The sequence below is a fragment of the Cetorhinus maximus genome, chromosome 27 (assembly GCF_964194155.1).
Source record: "Cetorhinus maximus chromosome 27, sCetMax3.hap1.1, whole genome shotgun sequence".
In the NCBI taxonomy this organism is placed as follows: Eukaryota; Metazoa; Chordata; class Chondrichthyes; order Lamniformes; family Cetorhinidae; genus Cetorhinus; species Cetorhinus maximus.
The window spans coordinates 28,294,133-28,311,680 of NC_135905.1; the positions used below are offsets into that span (position 1 = coordinate 28,294,133).

Here is a 17,548-nt window from a genome sequence, read left to right on the forward strand (position 1 = left end):
AGGAAAACTTTCCCAGCAACTCAAAATACTTTCTAATTAGCTGCCGGGGTCACATTATTAAAAACTGTGTAAAAAAAAGTTAGTCTGGCTATTTTTTATTTCACTGGCTAGGCCAGCACTTATTGCCCACCCCTAATTGCCCTTGTTCAGAGGGCATTTAAGAGTCAACCACATTGCTCTGGATCTGGAGTCACATGTAGGCCAGACCAGGTAAGGACGGCAGATTTCCTTCCCTAAAGGGCATTAGCGAACCAGGTGGGTTTCTTACGACAATCGACAATGGTTTCGTGGTCATCATCAGACTTTTAATTCCAGATTTTTATTGGATTTAAATTGCACCATCTGCTGTGGTGGGATTCGAACCTGGGTCCCCAGAGCATTACCCTGGGTCTCTGGAATACCAGTCCAGTCACAATACCACTTCAAACGGGGCCTTTGTACTGTCAGAGTGGCACGGCACAGAAAGAGGACGCTTGACCCATCAAACCCGTGCCAACTCTTGAAAAGAGCTATCCAATTAGCCTCTGTTCTCAGCTGTTGCCCCATTGCTCCTTCAAGCATTTACCCAAGTTCCCCTTGAAAGTTATTATTGAATCTGCTTATGCAGCACCACCCCCACCTTTCGGGCAGCGCCTTCCAGACCATTCCTGCCATTGTGGGCTGCAGGATGCCAGTCTTACCTGTGATGAGTATGTGTGCCCATCTGAGCCACACACAGGGGATGTTTGAACTGCTTGGCAGGGTTTGCAGGTGCTATCCTCGTGCCCCAAAGAAGATTGCTTGATTCTAAAACAAACAGATATTTAGCAGTGAGAAGCACATTCAGACACACTGGTCCACCCCTCCCTCGCCTGGGGGAGCCAAACCTTCCCCTTGACAACTCGACTGAGTAACTGAGCCTCCTTACGGGACTATTCTGTTTGCAAGAAGCAGAGAAAATCTCAGAGGTTTTCAAAATTATGAAAAATTTCAAGAGGGTAAAATAGTGCAAGATTGGTAATTATCATTGGTAATTGGTTATTATAGGAAAAATTCAGAATAGATTTTTTTTTAAATTCACTCAGGGTTGTTAGAAATGGCAAAAGGGGGCAGAGGTTAGAGCATCATTTAAAAATGAATTCAGGAGCAAGTACAGGCAAAAGGATCAGATTGTGAAAAATCTAGCAAAGGGATGAAGGGCCAAATGGCCCCTTTCTGTACGTAGATTCCAAGACTGAATCCTTGTTTATATGGAGGATAGAGAATTTCAAAATACGCGGGGAGATTTTCTGCATCATCTTCCAGGCTAGAGAGCTGTACTCACCGAGAATACACACTGGCAAAAAGTGCACCCATCCCACCCGCTCAGACCGTGCAACCTCTCAATGCTAGCTCCCGACAGGAGTACCTGCATGGGCGGCCTGGAGTTTGTCCATGCGGCAAAAGGCTTGCAAGGCTCCCGGAGGACAATGCATGAAGTGGGAAGCGGGAGTGGGAATGTAGTAGGGTTGCCAATTGTGATTAAATGTATTTCTGGAGGGTTCATCACATGACTTGCCCCCCACACTCCAGTTATTAGTCGGCCAGCACATCCATCCTTGTGACGTACGGCCTTCCTACACCGATTGGAAAGCAAAAAGACTCATTACCTGATTGGATGATGATTGACTGTCAGCCAAACAGCCTCCCCCCACCCCCCACCCAACCCCTCCCACAATTTTCAATATTTCCATATCTGGTCAAGAGGAACATTCAAGGAAAAATCTTTTAAAACTCTTTTTTAACGTCCCGATGACGTTTCCCCAGGGTCGCACACAGCAGTGTCCTGGAGATTGACCTTCAATTCCTGGAGACTCCAGGCCAGTCCTGGAGGGCTGGCAACCCTAGGATGTAGCAATCTTTTAACGTGGCCTATTACCTCCCAGTACCACATCAGTGAGTGAATGACCAACTTATGGAGCAGGTTATCTAGGGAGATGGGGGAATCTGATGGCATTGATCAACTTAAATACAAATTAGATAAGATTTCAGAAAATGACTAATATATAGTGTTCCACAATGCAATGTGAGCCTTGAAATGAGGTAAATGTGGCGCTTTTGAATGGGATAAGTGAATTAAGGTTTTCTACACTAGGGGTTTTCTGCACCTCATGCCTGGGTCTGTTGTGGACTCATTGATAATGATTGATTCTGGTGATTAGTCAACAGCTCCATTATCATTGAATCAAGTGACTTATCAGTGTGGTAGAAGGAGAAGTGGGTGGATCTTGGCCTGCTCTTTTCTACCAATTCTATGTTCCTGTCTAGAGCAATTATTGATCAATCAGCGATGACTTTAGATCTATACATTGGAACGATACAGAGAAGATTAGCGTGGCCCCTGCGCAAGGATGACACGCAAATTCGTGAAGCATTCCATATTTAAGACTTTCAAAACATTCCTTTGTAGAAATTCAGGTTACCTGGATAGGGCAACCCAGTTCATTTAAATTTCCAATGCTGCTCCATCACGTGTCAGGCATAAGCTGAAGAGGTTTTATCAGAGATAGTGGCAATTTACAGGGCCACAGTGCTGAATATGTGCGAATTCTCTGCCGAAGTTACAGCCGTTTAAACTTATGCAGCTGCAGTCACTTCAGACTTAATCACCACATAGAAAGTACAGCACAGAAACAGGCCATTCGGCCCCACCAATCTATGCTAGTGTTCATGCTCCACATGAGCCTTTTCCCATTCCTTCTGCCCGATATCAACATATCCTCCCATTCCTTCTACCCTCTTTCATGCACCTTTACTAGCCACCTCCACCGTGCCAAGCGGTGGTGAGTTCCACACTCCAGGGCTGGGATTTTCCGATCCCACCCACAGCAGGAATCGTCACAGGCGAGATGGAAAATTTGACGGACCAGCCAAAGGTCCGTTGGCTTCGGGTGGGAATTTCCGGTCCCGCGGTGGGCGGGGCTGGAAAATCCCAGCCTGAGTTTCATGAGCCTCACACACGAGTGTCGCCTGATTCCTATTTGGATTTATTAGTGATGATATCTACAGGGCCTAGTTTCGAACCCTCCCACAAATGGAAACAACTTTTCTACGCCTACTCTACCAAACCGCTTTATAAATTTCAAGAACCTTGATCAGGTCACTTCTCAGTCTTCTCTTTGAGAGGATAAAAAAAAGAGCCCTAGCCTCTCAACTCTGGTATCATTTTTGCAAATCTCTTTTGTTCACCTTCTCAGGAGCTTCTACATCCTTTTTATAACATAGGGGAGAATCCCCCCCCCGTTGAGGGGGGGGTTGTGCTGGGGCGGGCAGGAGCAGACACAAACCTGATCGGCGTCCCCGATCGGGTCCGCGCCGCCATTTTACGTGGGCGGGGCCAATTAAGGCCCACCCTGCGTGACGTGCGCCCGGAAGCGCTGAGCGCTAACTGTGCGGGCGTGGAGGGGATTCCCTGAGTCGAGGCCTGCGCTCTTTCACGCACGCGCGCAACAGAGCTCAGAAATCTCCCTGAGGCACCTCTGTGCCTCAAGGAGATTAGTTTAAGGTTTAGAAGTTTAAATAAATAAAGAAAAGAAATTATTTTAAGACATGTCCCCTCATGCGACAGTGTCACATGGGCTGGGACATGTCAAGGAACATTAATGAAAAAATGTATTTAATTTATAAACCCTTCATGGAATCTCATCCCACCCGTGGATGAGGCTCCATGAAAAATGCGAAGGCCGCCTGGGCTCCGTTAATAACTTTAATTAATATTTAAATGGCCTTAATAGGCCTTTGACAGTTTGGCAGGCGCGCAGCAGAGTCGGCTGAAAGTCTGAATGACGCGGCGTGACATCGGGACGCACGTCTGAAGTCACCGCGCGTCATTTTACACGTCTGCCTGTGGGTCCCGGCCCCACACGCCAACCGGAAAATTCTGCCCCTAGGGACCAGAAGTGCGCACAATACTCCAAATGGAGTCTAACCGAGGGTCTGAAGAAGTTTAATACAATTTTGAGCCAACGTTCTGATTCTGTGGTGTGGTAGCCAATAGTGAAAGTATTGGGATTCACTTTGCAGTCCCTGGGTCACATGCAGCTCGCACGTGTCTTCCTTGCGGCCCTTCTCGCTACATTTCCCTGGGCTGTTTTTTGTACCGGAATATGATGATAAATTGACTGCCTAAGCTGGAGGTTCCCAAAGCCGTGGGTTGCGACCCCATGAGCAACTGAGACTTTGAGTTCCTCCTCTTGCTCCGAAGCAACGACTGGGAAGCAGAGACTCTGGCGGGACAGCTCTGGGGTTGGCTTGAGACCCCAGGACATGCCCGCGTGTGATTTTTTTTTCCTCGCCGTGGTTCAGAGGGCGCGGCCTAAGGGAATGAGCTCCGAGGGCCGTACCACTGCGTCCAACAGACTGCAAAATGATTGTAGAAAGAAACCATCACTCCCCACTCTTGCAATCCCCCAACCCCACGCTCACGACTCTCCTCCCTGACAACTCTTCCCCCACTTCTACCCCACCCCCCTCCACTCTCATGCAGCAAATCAAAATTTTTCAATATCACATATACAGCCCTCACTAATTTTCTAGCAAATACCACTGAGATAAGTGGACCCAAAAAAGAGAGACTAGGTTGTCAAGAAAGATTAAGACAGTGGAGTCTGGCAGGACATGCATTAACATCCATCATCCTTCAGCACACAGTTATCATTTATTGTAACATTTGCCCAACTTCACCTCAGTCTCAGCTCATCAGCTGCTGAAACCCTCATCCATACCTTCGTTACCTCTGGACTCAACTGTTCCAATGCACTCTTGTCTGATCTCTCACACTCTACCCTCTGTATACCTGAGATCATCCAAATCTCTGCTGCCCATGTCTTGACTCGTGCCAAGTCCCGCTCTCCTATCAGCCCTGTGCTCACTGACCTACATTGGCTCCCAGTCAAGCAACATCCTCATTTTTTAAAATTCTGATTCTTGCTTTCAAATCCTTCCATGGCCTCAACCCTCTCAATCTCTGTAATCTCCTCCAGCCCCACAATCCTCTGAGATATCTGCACTCCTCTAATTCTGATCAAGTATCCCAGATTTCTGCTGCTCCACCATTGACAGCCGTAACTTCAGTTGCCTGGACCCTAAGCTCAGGAATTCCTTCCCTAACCCTCTCCACCTCTCTTTCTTCCTTCGAGACACTCCTTAAAGCCTTTGTTAACCCAGTTTTTGGTCATCTGTCCTAATATCTCCAAATGTGGCTCAGCGTCATATTTTGTTTTACCATGCTCCTGTGAAGCACCTTTATTTTACATTTTATTAAGGATGCTGTGTAAATACAAGTTGTTATTGTAGCCTGCGGAGGATTGCCAATGGCCAGTTCCCCTCCACATCAAGGGGAAAACTGAAGAAATGTTCAGCCTTTGAAGCATATTCACAACCTGTCCAGGGGCCAGTCCGTTAATTCTCCACTTTTAAGAAATCTAAATCCCTTCCTCTGTCTTACCAAAAAAGAAATACTACATTATTTTCTCGATAACCCTCAGTCCCCTCTATCAACACATAATTTATCCACTCCCTTTTAAGAGTGCTAATGAGGCGGAAACAAACACCTCCTCTGGGAGTCTGTTCCAGCACATCCCACCATCCTGTGAGTCAGAAGAAATAAGTTTTGCTTTAGCCCAGCACACGAGGAAGAAAATCCCCAATGTTGCCCATATTTCCAACCATAACAAGACATTTGCTACACTCAAGGACAATTATAGTCCCAGAGGAGACGCTCGGTGCATTAATAATGTAGAACAATCAATACAGTCTGGTTTTAAAAAGGATTCGGTTTCATTATCAGGGATCATTTTTACACAAGTTCTGCACAGCTCAAAAAGCAGTGTCATCACTCATGTGACAATCCTTACATCGAATTTAGTCAATTAAGATATTGCTGCTCACAGTATCCTCACGTCCTGATGCCTAGGTTAACTCAGGATATATCACGATCATTGGGATTGAATTCAACGCAGGTTCGAGTGGACAAAGATCTCCTTCAATCTGATGGGTGACACGAGCCAGGCTAAACCAAGTGGCCTGCCTTGTTTCAATCTAACTCATGAACCCATGTAGAACAGTGGAGTAGCCCTTTTGCCGCTGGGAGTTGGGTGTGAATCTAGTCAGGTACAAGTGGATGATGGTTATATGACGGTTGATATGGTGCACAGGATTTGAAGGCTTACTGCTGCTGGGGCCTAGTCCAAAGGGGTAATGGTCTTCTTTCTTTCTCCTGGTCATTTTTGGCCATTTTCATGTTTGGAAAATCGCACAGGCTACGAATTGCATGCACTGAGCTCCATGCCCAAATTCTCAGCACATGTTCCCCTTCTGCAAAGTTCTGTGACGGAAGCACACGTGTCTTTCATTATCTACGCAGGTGTCCTTATCAGGGTGGGGGGTGGGGTGTGCATGTCATTATTTAGGTACCTGTGTGACTCATTATCTGAAGTGTGTGCATCCTCATGTACCGAGTCTGAGGGAGTGCACATAACGAGAACACATTTGTACAAGTGCTTCTTGCAATGAGCGAGTGAAGGTGTTGGTGTGTGCTGCACACGGGGTCTAACCTGTGCTGTAGTTTCTTGCGGCTGATGCACATGGCCCTCAGCTGGCCCTGGGAGACACACACTTTGTGTCGGCTGCATTTCACCTTTTGACAGGGGTCCTTGGTGGGATCCAGCGCTGCAGAGGAAATTGCACAAGTTACTTACAAACAGGAGAATAAAGACACAGCCAATCTCTCAGTCGTGACCTTCCATGCCTCTTTATCTGTCAGTACCTCGTTGGTTAGGGGTCCCCTTAAAATGCAAACACACCATCCTCCACACTCAAATGAGTTCACTCTCCGACTCAAACTCATTTTATTTCAGGACCTCAAAACTATGCAACCTTTTAGGTTTTTATCAGTTTGTACCCATTGCCCTTCAGTCTTCATTTCAAACAAAGCATCATCAGAATTTACATTTTCTATTCCATACATAATCTTTTTTACCTCTGTAAAATGATCTCCTCTCATCCAATCCCTTCATGGCTAAAGTCTATGCTTTAGCATCAAGGCAGAGATAGATAGATTTCTAGTTAGTCAAGATATTAAGGGATATGGGGATAGTGCAGGAAAATGGCATTGAGGTAGAACATCAGTTATGATCTAATTGAATGGCAGGGCAGGCTTGTGGGACCGAATGACCTAGTTCTGCTCCTATGTTCCTACGTCTAATCTCAAAACCAAATTCTTTGATACCAAGGATTAGCTTTTGTGATTTTTCCTGTTTCCCCCGTCCTCACTTGCACCCTCCGATCCTCTTCTCTCCCTCCCATTCCACTCCTTCCCTCTACTCTCCCCTCCCTCCCAGCTCCTCCCTCCACTCCCCGGCTTGGATGATCCCTTTGTGTCTCGTTGACAGAAACTGTTGACAAACCAACTTGGGGCTTTGAAGTTGGTCTGACGGGGTGACAACAACTCTGTCCCCATCATGGGTCAACAATGAGAAAACCGACAGCTAAATATTCTGGTTTCTGATCTGCGGCGAGGTTGGAGTTTCTAGAATTCTGGCTCTTCCTAGGGGATGAGATTCAGTCCTGTTTATTCATCAAGGGAAATGTGTTTTCTTTTAAAAAAGCGTTGGAAATCTCACACTCTGAGAAATCACACATTTCAAAGGCTCACTTACCGGTGATTCTGGTTTTGGTTTACAAAGAGAAACCAGCATTCTCTACCTCATCATTTAAAGACACATCTTGGGCACTAGATGAAGGAACATTCTGGAATGAGCCTTAAGTGTAAACGTCCGACACCCATTCCAGAGAGAACTCACTATATCTGAAGTTCAAGGTTTAATGTCTGCAGTGACTACAGTCTGGTCTAGAAGTTTAAGAACACAGAAGTTTTCCCCAAAGATTGCAAATGAGTTTGTGTCTCAGAATGATCTTGTGATGTCTGAGTCACAATCCAGTCAGCAGAGCTAAGGAGGATGTCGCAAGTACTTGTTGCTGGCAACAAAAAAAGGCAGGGGGGAGAAAAATTCTTTCAGAACACAGCATGTTGTTTATTACAATGCACCTTCTGTCTGAAAGGGCAGTGGAAGCAGATTCAACAGCAACTTTCAAAAGAGAATTGGATAAATAATCAGAAAGGGAAAAAAAAACACAATTCAGGGCTATGAGGCAAAGAGCAAGCCGGGAGTGGTGGGCTCTGGAGCCAATTGGGTAGCTCTTTCAAAGGGCCAGTACAGGCTCAATAGCCTGAATGGCCTCCTTCTGGAATGGTTCTATTAATGTTGCTGTTGTTGTAGCACATATTTGGAAAGCTCAACCTGACACTGCAGGGGAGAGTGTGAGCATTGCAGCCAAGACTACAGTCAACATTCTGCTGCACTGTATTAATGCTGAGATTTTACTGGGCTCCCAGTGAACTGCTATCAGATAATGCAACAACCACACAACAGCATACACATGGCCCAAAAAACAAACAGCGGCTTCAGCTTTTCGAATGTTCCTGCATTCTTTTCAGATTTTCTTTGGAACGTTTTAAGCTCCTCCTTGGCCTCACTTGGAGCTCGATTCTTCCGTTGGTGTGCCAGGCGCTCAATGACACTGTGCGTGCAAAGGGCCCATTGGCATTGCGGCAGGCTAAGGTTTTAAGGTCAGCCTCTCTACCGCATTGAAACCTTTTATCAAGGAGAATGTCGTAAAATAGAATCAAAGGTTACCAACCTTCCATCATTGCCCTGGAGTCTCCAGTTATTAAAGATTAATCTCCAGGACACTGCTGCAAGTAACACCCTGGAGAGATACCATGTGCGCAATAAAAAGTATGGTTTCTTAAAAAAATTATCTGAACATTTTGGTTTTAATCATCCAATTGGCTAATAGAGTGTCTATTTACTCCCTGATTGGCTGTGGCTTGAGAGTCTGGACATGTCAGCTGACCAATGTGGGAGCATGGGGGCAGGGCAATTGGAGGGAGGAGGTCAAGTGATGTCATCTCCAGGAATATGTCCAACCAGAATTGGGAGCCCAAGTAGAATCAGGTCCTTATTCCTACACAGTTACACACGACTCTCACACATTAGGTTCAGGTCTGCCTCGTGCAAAGATGCCTGGGAGGATGTTCCATGTCTGCCCTCTCAGTTTGGCAATGTCCTAAAAATGCCTCCTCTTAAATACAATTGAAACCTCCATTGTGTCTGGCAATGTTCGATGGGTGGACTTAACAGATTCCAAGCAATACAGTCTCAGGAATGGCAGAATTAAAACTCCTCCCCTGTCCCAACACTGTCTGCCCTGCCAGCCCTCACCTCTCTCAGTCCATCGGCTAGTGAAACCCTCATTTGTGACTTCATTGCCTCCAGACTTGAATGCTCCAATATTCAGATAGCCTCTGTAAATTTGAGCTCTTCCAAAACTCTGCTCCCTGTCTCCTAACTCACACCAAGATGCGCTCACCCATCAAACCCCACCACCCTCCCCCACCACGCCACTCCCCATAACCCCGTGTTTACTGACACACAGTGACTCCCGGTCTGGGCAATGCCTCGATTTTAAAAATTTCAACCTTGTGTTCAAATCCTCCCATGGCCTCGCTCCTCCCCATCTCTGTAATATCCTCCAGTCTAACAACCCTCAAGAACTCTACATTCGTCTAACTCTGGCCACTTGCACAACCCCACTTCCATCTTCCTACCATGGGTGGCCATGTCTTCAGCCTTCTCAGCCCTTAGCTCCAGAACTCCCTTCCTAAAACTCTCTGCTTCTCTCTCCTTCTTTAAGATGTTCCATAAAACCTACTCCTTGACCAAGCTTTCAGCTGGGATGTTGGTGTCACTGGCTGGGCCAGCATTTATTGCCCATCCCTAGTTGCCCTTGAGAAGGTGGTGGTGAGCTGCCTTCTTGAACTGCTGCAGTCCATGTGGTGTAGGTACACACACAGTGCTGTTAGGGAGGGAGTCCCAGGATTTTGACCCAGCGACAGTGAAGGAACAGCGATAGAGTTCCAAGTCAGGATGGTGAGTGGCTTTACAGTGGTGTCAGTTTTTTTCCTGTCTGGTAATGTTTCTGAGAAGCAGCTTGGGGCATTTTTACTGTGTTAAACATGCTATACAAATGCAAATTGCTGTTGTTAAACAACCAGAGGAAGGCAGGTCACTGCAGTCAGTGGTATGGATGGTAAATTAGCTCATGGTGTTTAGAGGAGCTGTGTTGGATTGTTACAGCTTGAACCACCACTGCCACTAAATGTCTGAATGTAGGAGCTGTCTAAAAGGTAGTGAGAAATAGGAGTCCTTAAACTTTAATGACTTCATTAAACAATCATTAAAGCCTAGTTAAATAGAGAAGTTACTGGGAATAAATTTCCCAGCTGAGAGGTTTTATGGTATTTCATGGATACACATTCTTTTATATCCTGTGCACAGGAACATTCACTGGTCAGAAAATCAGATCGTCTTCCTTGGTGTGGTAACCAATCACGAGATAGCATTCTCACTTCTGATTCAGAAGGTGTGGGTTCAAGCCCCACTTCAGGGACCCGAGCAGATAATCCAAGCACTCCAGTGCGGCGAGGGAGTGCTGCAATGTCAGAGGAGCCATCCTACGGATGGATGTTAAACAGCCTGCTCTCTGGTGAAAGACTCCAAGTCACTATTCAAAATTGGTTTTTATAGCAAGGGGGATGGGGTATAAGTAGGGAAGTCTTGCTACAACTGTACAGAGCATTGGTGAGACCACACAAAGTACTGTGTATAATAGTTTTGGTTTCCTTACTTAAGGAGGGACATACTTGCATTGGAAGTAGTTCAGAGGAGGTTCTCTAGGCTGATTCCTGGGATGAAGGGGATATTTTACGAGGAAAGGTTGAGCCTATACTCATTGCAGTTTAGAAGAATGAGGGGTAATCCTACTGAAACAGATTGTGACAGGGTAGATGCTGAGAGGATGTTTCCTCTCTTGGGGAATTAGGGGGCACAGTATAAAGATAAGGGGTCTCCCAATGAAGATGGAGATGAAGAGGAATTCCTTCTGTCAGGGGGTCATTAGTGTTTGGAATTCTCTCCCTCAGAGAGCAGTGGAGGCTGGGTCATTGAGTATATTCAATGACTTAGACAGATTTATGATTGGCAACAGATTTAAAGGTTGGGGGGACAGGCAGGAAAGCGGAGTTAAAGCCACAATTAGACCAGCCATGATCTTATTGAATGGTGGAGCAGGCTCGATGGGCCAAATGGTCTACTCCTGCTTCTATTTCCTTTGCCCTTATGAAAAAGAACAGGGGTGTTCTCCCCGGCATCCTGGCTAACATTCATCCCTCATCCAACACCTGAAACAAATTATGTGGTCGTCATCATGTTGCTCTTTGTGGGATCTTGCTGAGCACAAACTTGGGTGCCCAAATTGCTGTGTGACAACTAAACGGCTCAATTGCCTCTTACTAAGTGACTCAGCTAGTGAAGGTGGATAATTGTTTTTAATCATAAGTAAACCTCATTTAAATTGTCACCAACATTAATTTGATGAGGAAGGCCAATTAGGCCATTATCCAGAAGGGCCCCACACTCCCCCACCTCATTTTATTTTCATTAGATGACGTTGATGATTTAAAGTGTTCTCCCGCCCGCTTCCCGATCAGGAATCCATTCCAAGCGCCGATCGCTTTCTGCGCAAAGAAGAACGTTTTGAGACGCTAGACCTAAATTTTCTGTGACGAGTTTGAATCTTAGTCCCTCGGTGCTACTCATGCTGATTAGTTTGAAGTAATTTCAAAGAACCATGGAATAGCACAGCACAGAAGGAGGCCATTTGGCCCATCGAGCCAGTGTCGGCTCTTTTGAAGAGAGATCTAGTAGGCTTGTTTCCCCAATCTTTCCTTGTGGTCCCACAATTTTTCCCAGTGACTATGTAATTTCTGTGTTAGAAGATTGTGAGAGTGCTATTCACAGACTGGGCATTCCGGACTATACAGTGTAGAATGCCCGGCATCTCTGGAACAGTAAGGGCCAACAATATTCCGGAAAGGAGAGGGAAAACAAAAGAGAAATTATAAATAAGAAAAGCATCCAATATAAAAAAAAATACAAGTTCATTGCAATACAAGCATAATCTCATCCAGTAGCAACAAATATTGTCCTGTAGCTGCCATATGGACTTTGCTAATTGATTTGCTGGATAGCAGGCCCTACAACACTGATGAAGTATTCTGTTCCATGCCAAGTTATCCATTTTTATGATTCAACTGGCCATTAATAATCACCATTCTCCAAGTAGACAGGAGGACTGCTAAATGCTAAACATTCCCTCCCGGCTGAGACTTCACAGTTCACATCTCAGTGTTACCTGCTGTACGTGGTCAGTACACAGAGAATAAACCGCACCTATCCATTCATGGCAGGGCTGTAGGACTGGTGCATGTCTCAGTGTCAACTGCTTTATACGCACTGCATACTAGCACCAGGGTAGTGTATCACTCATGTCCGCTCTTGGCCATGGGTCTCACTGTAATGATTCACACAACTACAAACTACACCTCGGGTAAAAATTAACAATGCACCAACATCAGTTGCTATCTGGGTCACGTATAGCAAACTGCTAACTGTTGGTACCTACGCAATACACACAGGGCAAAAGGTGACCATATCACTTGACTTCTCAAAGGCTTGCAGTGTGTCGGGGAGTCACAGTTATACAACATCTAATCTCCCAGATCATCTCATCTACAGACTTTGAAGTGTAATCAGTGTTGTAAAATGCCCAGCCCAATCTCTCGGCCCTAGAATGAGAGGCTCCCCTGTCCGCTGACCCTGAGGACAGTTTCAATGCTGCTTATAGGAGGGCATGTCCCATAACACAGAGCAGCCGAACTGGAAATGCCACGCAAGGCAGGCCCTGGAATGGCTACAGTAGTGCTGGAGGGGGCGGCATAGAATGATACAACACAGAGAGAGGCCACTTGGCCCATTGTGCCTGTGTCAGCTCTTTGGCAGAGGCATCCAATCAATCGCAACTGCGGTGACCATGTCAGCTTCAGTCTAAACGGAATCGCACCAGATTGTATGAAGCCCTTCTGTTGGGCGACATCAGTATTAACCATCAAGCGAAAGCTAACACGAAAGGCAGCTTGGAGGCGTTCTTATGTGATGCCAATCTAGCCGGGTTTCTGAAGCCTCGGCTCAGCAGAGTTTGGCTGCGGGTCAAATATAAAATGGCTGTGCCTCACTAAGAGCGAGAGTGCTGTCAAGATAAAAGCAGATGCTGCAGATCTGTAATAAAAACAGAAAATGCTGGAAAAACTCAGCAGGTCTGGCAGCATCTGTAGAGAGAGAAAGAGAGTTAACGTTTCGAGTCCTATATGACGCTTCGTCAGAAGAAGTCATATTGGACTCGAAACGTTAATGCTGTCGAGAGCCTGTCTGTGGCCCCAAAACTCCCAACTTTATAGCCCCCCCCAGTCCCTCTGTGGGGACCTGTCTCTTCTGCAGCATAATCAATGATTGTTTGAGGTGCTTCACACCGAGCTTTAGTTCTCTCGCAGGGCTCCTCTGCTCATTCAGCCCTGCACCATCCCACACGTCTCTGGCTGTGATGCTCAGCTGATTTATTTTGTGCTTTTACAATTGATTTCTGATAGCTGAGAAGGACAAGCAGTCCCAACACCAGGCTACACAACGCTGCCCAGGAGCCATTGAGGTATTGATCCATTTAACACTGGCAGCTGTGTGTTGCTGTGTTAATCTCTGTCACGGCAGGAAACAGCAGACCGATGTGGGGGGGCGGGGGGAGGAGGCCAGAGATGTGCGGTAAATTCTACCCAACCACGTTCCTTGTTATCCCTTTATTCTCTGTCCCACCTCTTTGCTCAGGCTGAACTCCTCATGTTAATAGAATTAGCGAGAGACTCCGAGAAAAACCACCAATCTGACACTGCCACTCCTTAGATGAGCCAATTCTCTGACAATTCCCTTGTCCACTCAGAGCTGATTGGCCACACTCAGGAGGCATTTCATCACCTTGCTTTGTCTGGTGCTGGGTTACACCTGTCCTGGACCAATACCTATCCCTCAACTATCTGGTCAGTTACCTCACTGCTGTCTGTGGCCATTAATAGGCCTTCTCTAAATTCTAGTTCTTCTGTCACTGGCTCAGTTCCCCCAACTATATACGTTCTGTATAGAAGGATGATGGGTGGCATTTCAGATAGCTCCATCCCAAGCTACATCCACAAGCTGCCCTCCCTGAAATGAGAGTGGTGAGCCAAATCTAACAGCTGGTCACTAAAGCTGGATCTGTGATACATTCGAATCCATGAGGGGCCCTGAAAGTATCTAACATTCTAACAAAACCAGATAGAAAAGCTCCAACAGGGGCCAAGTAATTGGAGAGACCCTACCCTGGTGATCCCTCAGATCCTAGATATTTGTAGGACCGATTTAGCTAAGCACAGGGAGCTTGCATTTCCTACACTGAGCATTCGACACCAAACTCATTCTGCTTTTCCAGAGTAGTTATCCAACTTGCTGCTCTCTTACCACCTTAACAGTCATTAATAAGACATGGTTTCATAACATTGACTCATGCCCCTAGCCGATTGAGAGAAATCCTTACAGATGACAGAGACACAGAGAGAGGCAGAGAGAAAGACACACACAGACACAGAGAGTGAGACACAGAGAGAGAGACACACACAGGCAGAGAGAGAGAGAGACACAGACAGACACAGACATACGCACGCAGACACACACGCACACACAGCGTCAGCCTAGCCTGCAACCAAGGTACAGGACCTGAAGTGAAGGACACTGTGCTAAAACTACAGAATTGTTAAGTAACCAGGTTTCATGAAATTCTGGCATGGCCTTGGTCCCAAAAATCACCAAAAGGTTCCTCAACATTTACAGAACACAAGGGCACAAGAGATAAGAGCAGGAGTAGATCTTACAGCCTCTCAAGCCTGCTCCACCACTCAGTATGATCAAGGCTGACTTCTGCCTCAACTCCACTACCCATATCCCTCGATTCCCCGAGACCAAAAGGCTGTCTATCCCGGCCTTAAATATAGTCAACGATGGAGCCTCCACAACCCTCTGCGTAGAGGATTCCAAAGATTCACAAGTCTTTGCGTAAAGAAATTTCTCCTAGTCTCAGCCCTAAATTACTGGCCCCTTATCCTGGACTGTGTTCTATATTCCCAGCCGAGGGAAACAATCTCTCAGTGTCTACCCTGTCAAGCCCCTTAAGAACCTTGAGCGTTTCAATGAGATCACCTCTTATTCTTCTAAATTCCAGGGAATATAGGCCCAATTTACTCAGCCTTTCATCTCAGGAACAATCGCTGTACTGCCTCCAATGCAAGTATATCCTTTCTTAAATAGAAGGACTCACCTTCATCAAAAGGCTTCTGATCCCAGCTTCTGATGTAGTCATCCTGCACAAAAGGAGAAAGGTATTGTAATTCAAAGAGAATATTAATCATGTATACACCATCAATCCACTATCTCTTAATGCAGCTCTGACATACTTTAAAAGCAATACAAGACTTGCATTCATGTGACACCTTATCAAATCTCAGGGACAATTCGTTATTATTCGGAGTTCAGTGGCTTGTTGCATTCACCAACTGTTGCATTCTTTACTCCTGATCATTTTAAAAATGAAATTAATTTTTTTTGGCTTGTGCCCACAGATCCCTCTCTCCCTCCCACATCATCCCAGGATATTGCTCTGACTCTTTCGGCAATTCTCCAGCACACAAATTATTGGATTAAATTTTAATCTGTTTTCTGTGTGAACACCAAATTAAAAGTGACTGCAATGGTGGAAGGATGGGAGTAAGACGGAGATTGTATTCCTCCCACTTCCCTGACACCATGCACACTTGTTGCCAGGAAAAGCACAAAACAAGGGAAGATTTCTGCTTATTCTGATTGGGAGACCTGCCCTGCCTTTACTGATACTTGTAATGAACTGATGTTGCAAAGCCAGATACATCTCCTCAAACTTGACCCATTCAAGCCATATTAATTTTCTCCACAGCATCAGCTCAACACTTGATGCAATTAACCGTACAGTTTATAGATTCTTTTTTGCTGGTGGCATGATGGAGAATATATTACATACTACATGACCATATGATTGGCTCAGTGATGGCATTCATGCATCTAAGACAGAAGGTCATCAGTTCGTGCCTCACTCTAGGACTTCGCCACATAACCTAGGTTGCTAATTCAGTGCAGCACTGAGGGACTGGTCCATTGTTGGAGATGCCTCTTTTCATGAAACATTAATCTAAGGCCTTGTCTGCATTGCATAAGTTTGACAACGTGACACCAGATGATGACATTTGAAACTTCATTAATTGGCTGTGAAACACTTTGGGATGCCCTGCAAAAAAAAACTTTATAAATGCTACTCCCTCCTCTCTTTATAAGATCCACATTACAAGATATGTTCCAGGTTAATGTGAACACAAGGTTTGGAACACTTGAAAGGTACTAAGGGTCAAATCACAGAAGAGCTGCCTGTAAATGGACAGGGAGCTTTGTCTAGGATCGCTCTAGGTTATATTATGATCTATCCTGTATATTATGATGCTTCCTGCGAAGACAACAACTTGCATTTATATAGCACCTATAATGTAATAATACATTCCAAAGCATTTTAAAGAGAGCAACTGTACAAAAAAATTGACACTGAACCAAATGAGGAGACATTAGGACAACTGACCAGAGGCTAGGCCAAAGAGGTGGGTTTTAAGGAGCATCTTAAAAAAAGGAGGGGAGAGAGAGGTGAAGAGGGAATTTCGGAGCTTAAGGCCCAGGTGACTGAGGGCATGACGGCCAATAGTGGAACCATGCAAATTGGGCACTACCCCTCAGGGCACTCACTGCAAAGAAGCAAATTAAATAGGGGTATCAGCAAAAAGGTCACCAAGGGACCAAAGACCATATGACACCAGCGACCAGAGAGAAGGTGAAATTAGACCACATTACCCGGCCAGAGGAGTCCCCAAAATGTCCAGTGGCTCAGAACTGGTGAGGTGTAGCAGTGCTCTGACCTGACACCTTAATATTAAGCCCCTGAAACTGTGCTGTGCCAATATTAGCACACAGTCAGTGTATTTCAAAATGCTGATCGACTTAAACAGGTGCACTCTAATAAATAACAGCTGGGATGAATTTCAAATGAATGGACCAAGCTTTCAAAGGCTAATAATTTCAGGGCTTAAGCTAACTGACTATTAAAAGCAATAGGTTTACAGTAAACAAGGAGAGATGCCACCACAGAATAAGGGCAAACAAGTGTGTACAAAAGAACTGACTCAATATATTACTGAGAAAAATGAGCCATGATTGTTTAAAGTACAGTGTGTAGTGTCATTTAGGAATGCAGGAATGGGAGGAGGCCATTCAGCCCATTGAGATTCCATGAGATCATGACAGATCTGCAACCTAACTCCATTTACCCACCTTTGCCCCATAGTCCTTAATAACTTTAGTTAACAAAAATATAATCGATCAATCTCAGTTTTAAAATTAATTGATCCAGCATAAATTGC

The 17,548-nt window shown here is 45.5% G+C and overlaps 1 protein-coding gene and 1 non-coding gene across 2 annotated transcripts in view; one reads left to right on the plus strand and one right to left on the minus strand.

Annotated features, from left to right (window-relative positions):
• spock2 (SPARC (osteonectin), cwcv and kazal like domains proteoglycan 2) overlaps positions 1–17,548 on the minus strand; it is a 65,992-nt gene that overhangs the window by 19,433 nt on the left and 29,011 nt on the right. The window contains exons 2-4 of the mRNA XM_078530940.1: positions 15,376–15,418; positions 6,573–6,687; positions 681–786 (exon numbers count right to left, since the gene is read on the minus strand). Of these exons, the coding sequence (XP_078387066.1) occupies positions 681–786; positions 6,573–6,687; positions 15,376–15,418 (264 nt within the window). The remainder of the gene's footprint in view (positions 1–680; positions 787–6,572; positions 6,688–15,375; positions 15,419–17,548) is intronic.
• Positions 2,302–2,404, plus strand: LOC144668723 (U6 spliceosomal RNA). Its single transcript, XR_013573547.1, has one exon. It is a non-coding gene; the product is annotated as a U6 spliceosomal RNA (small nuclear RNA).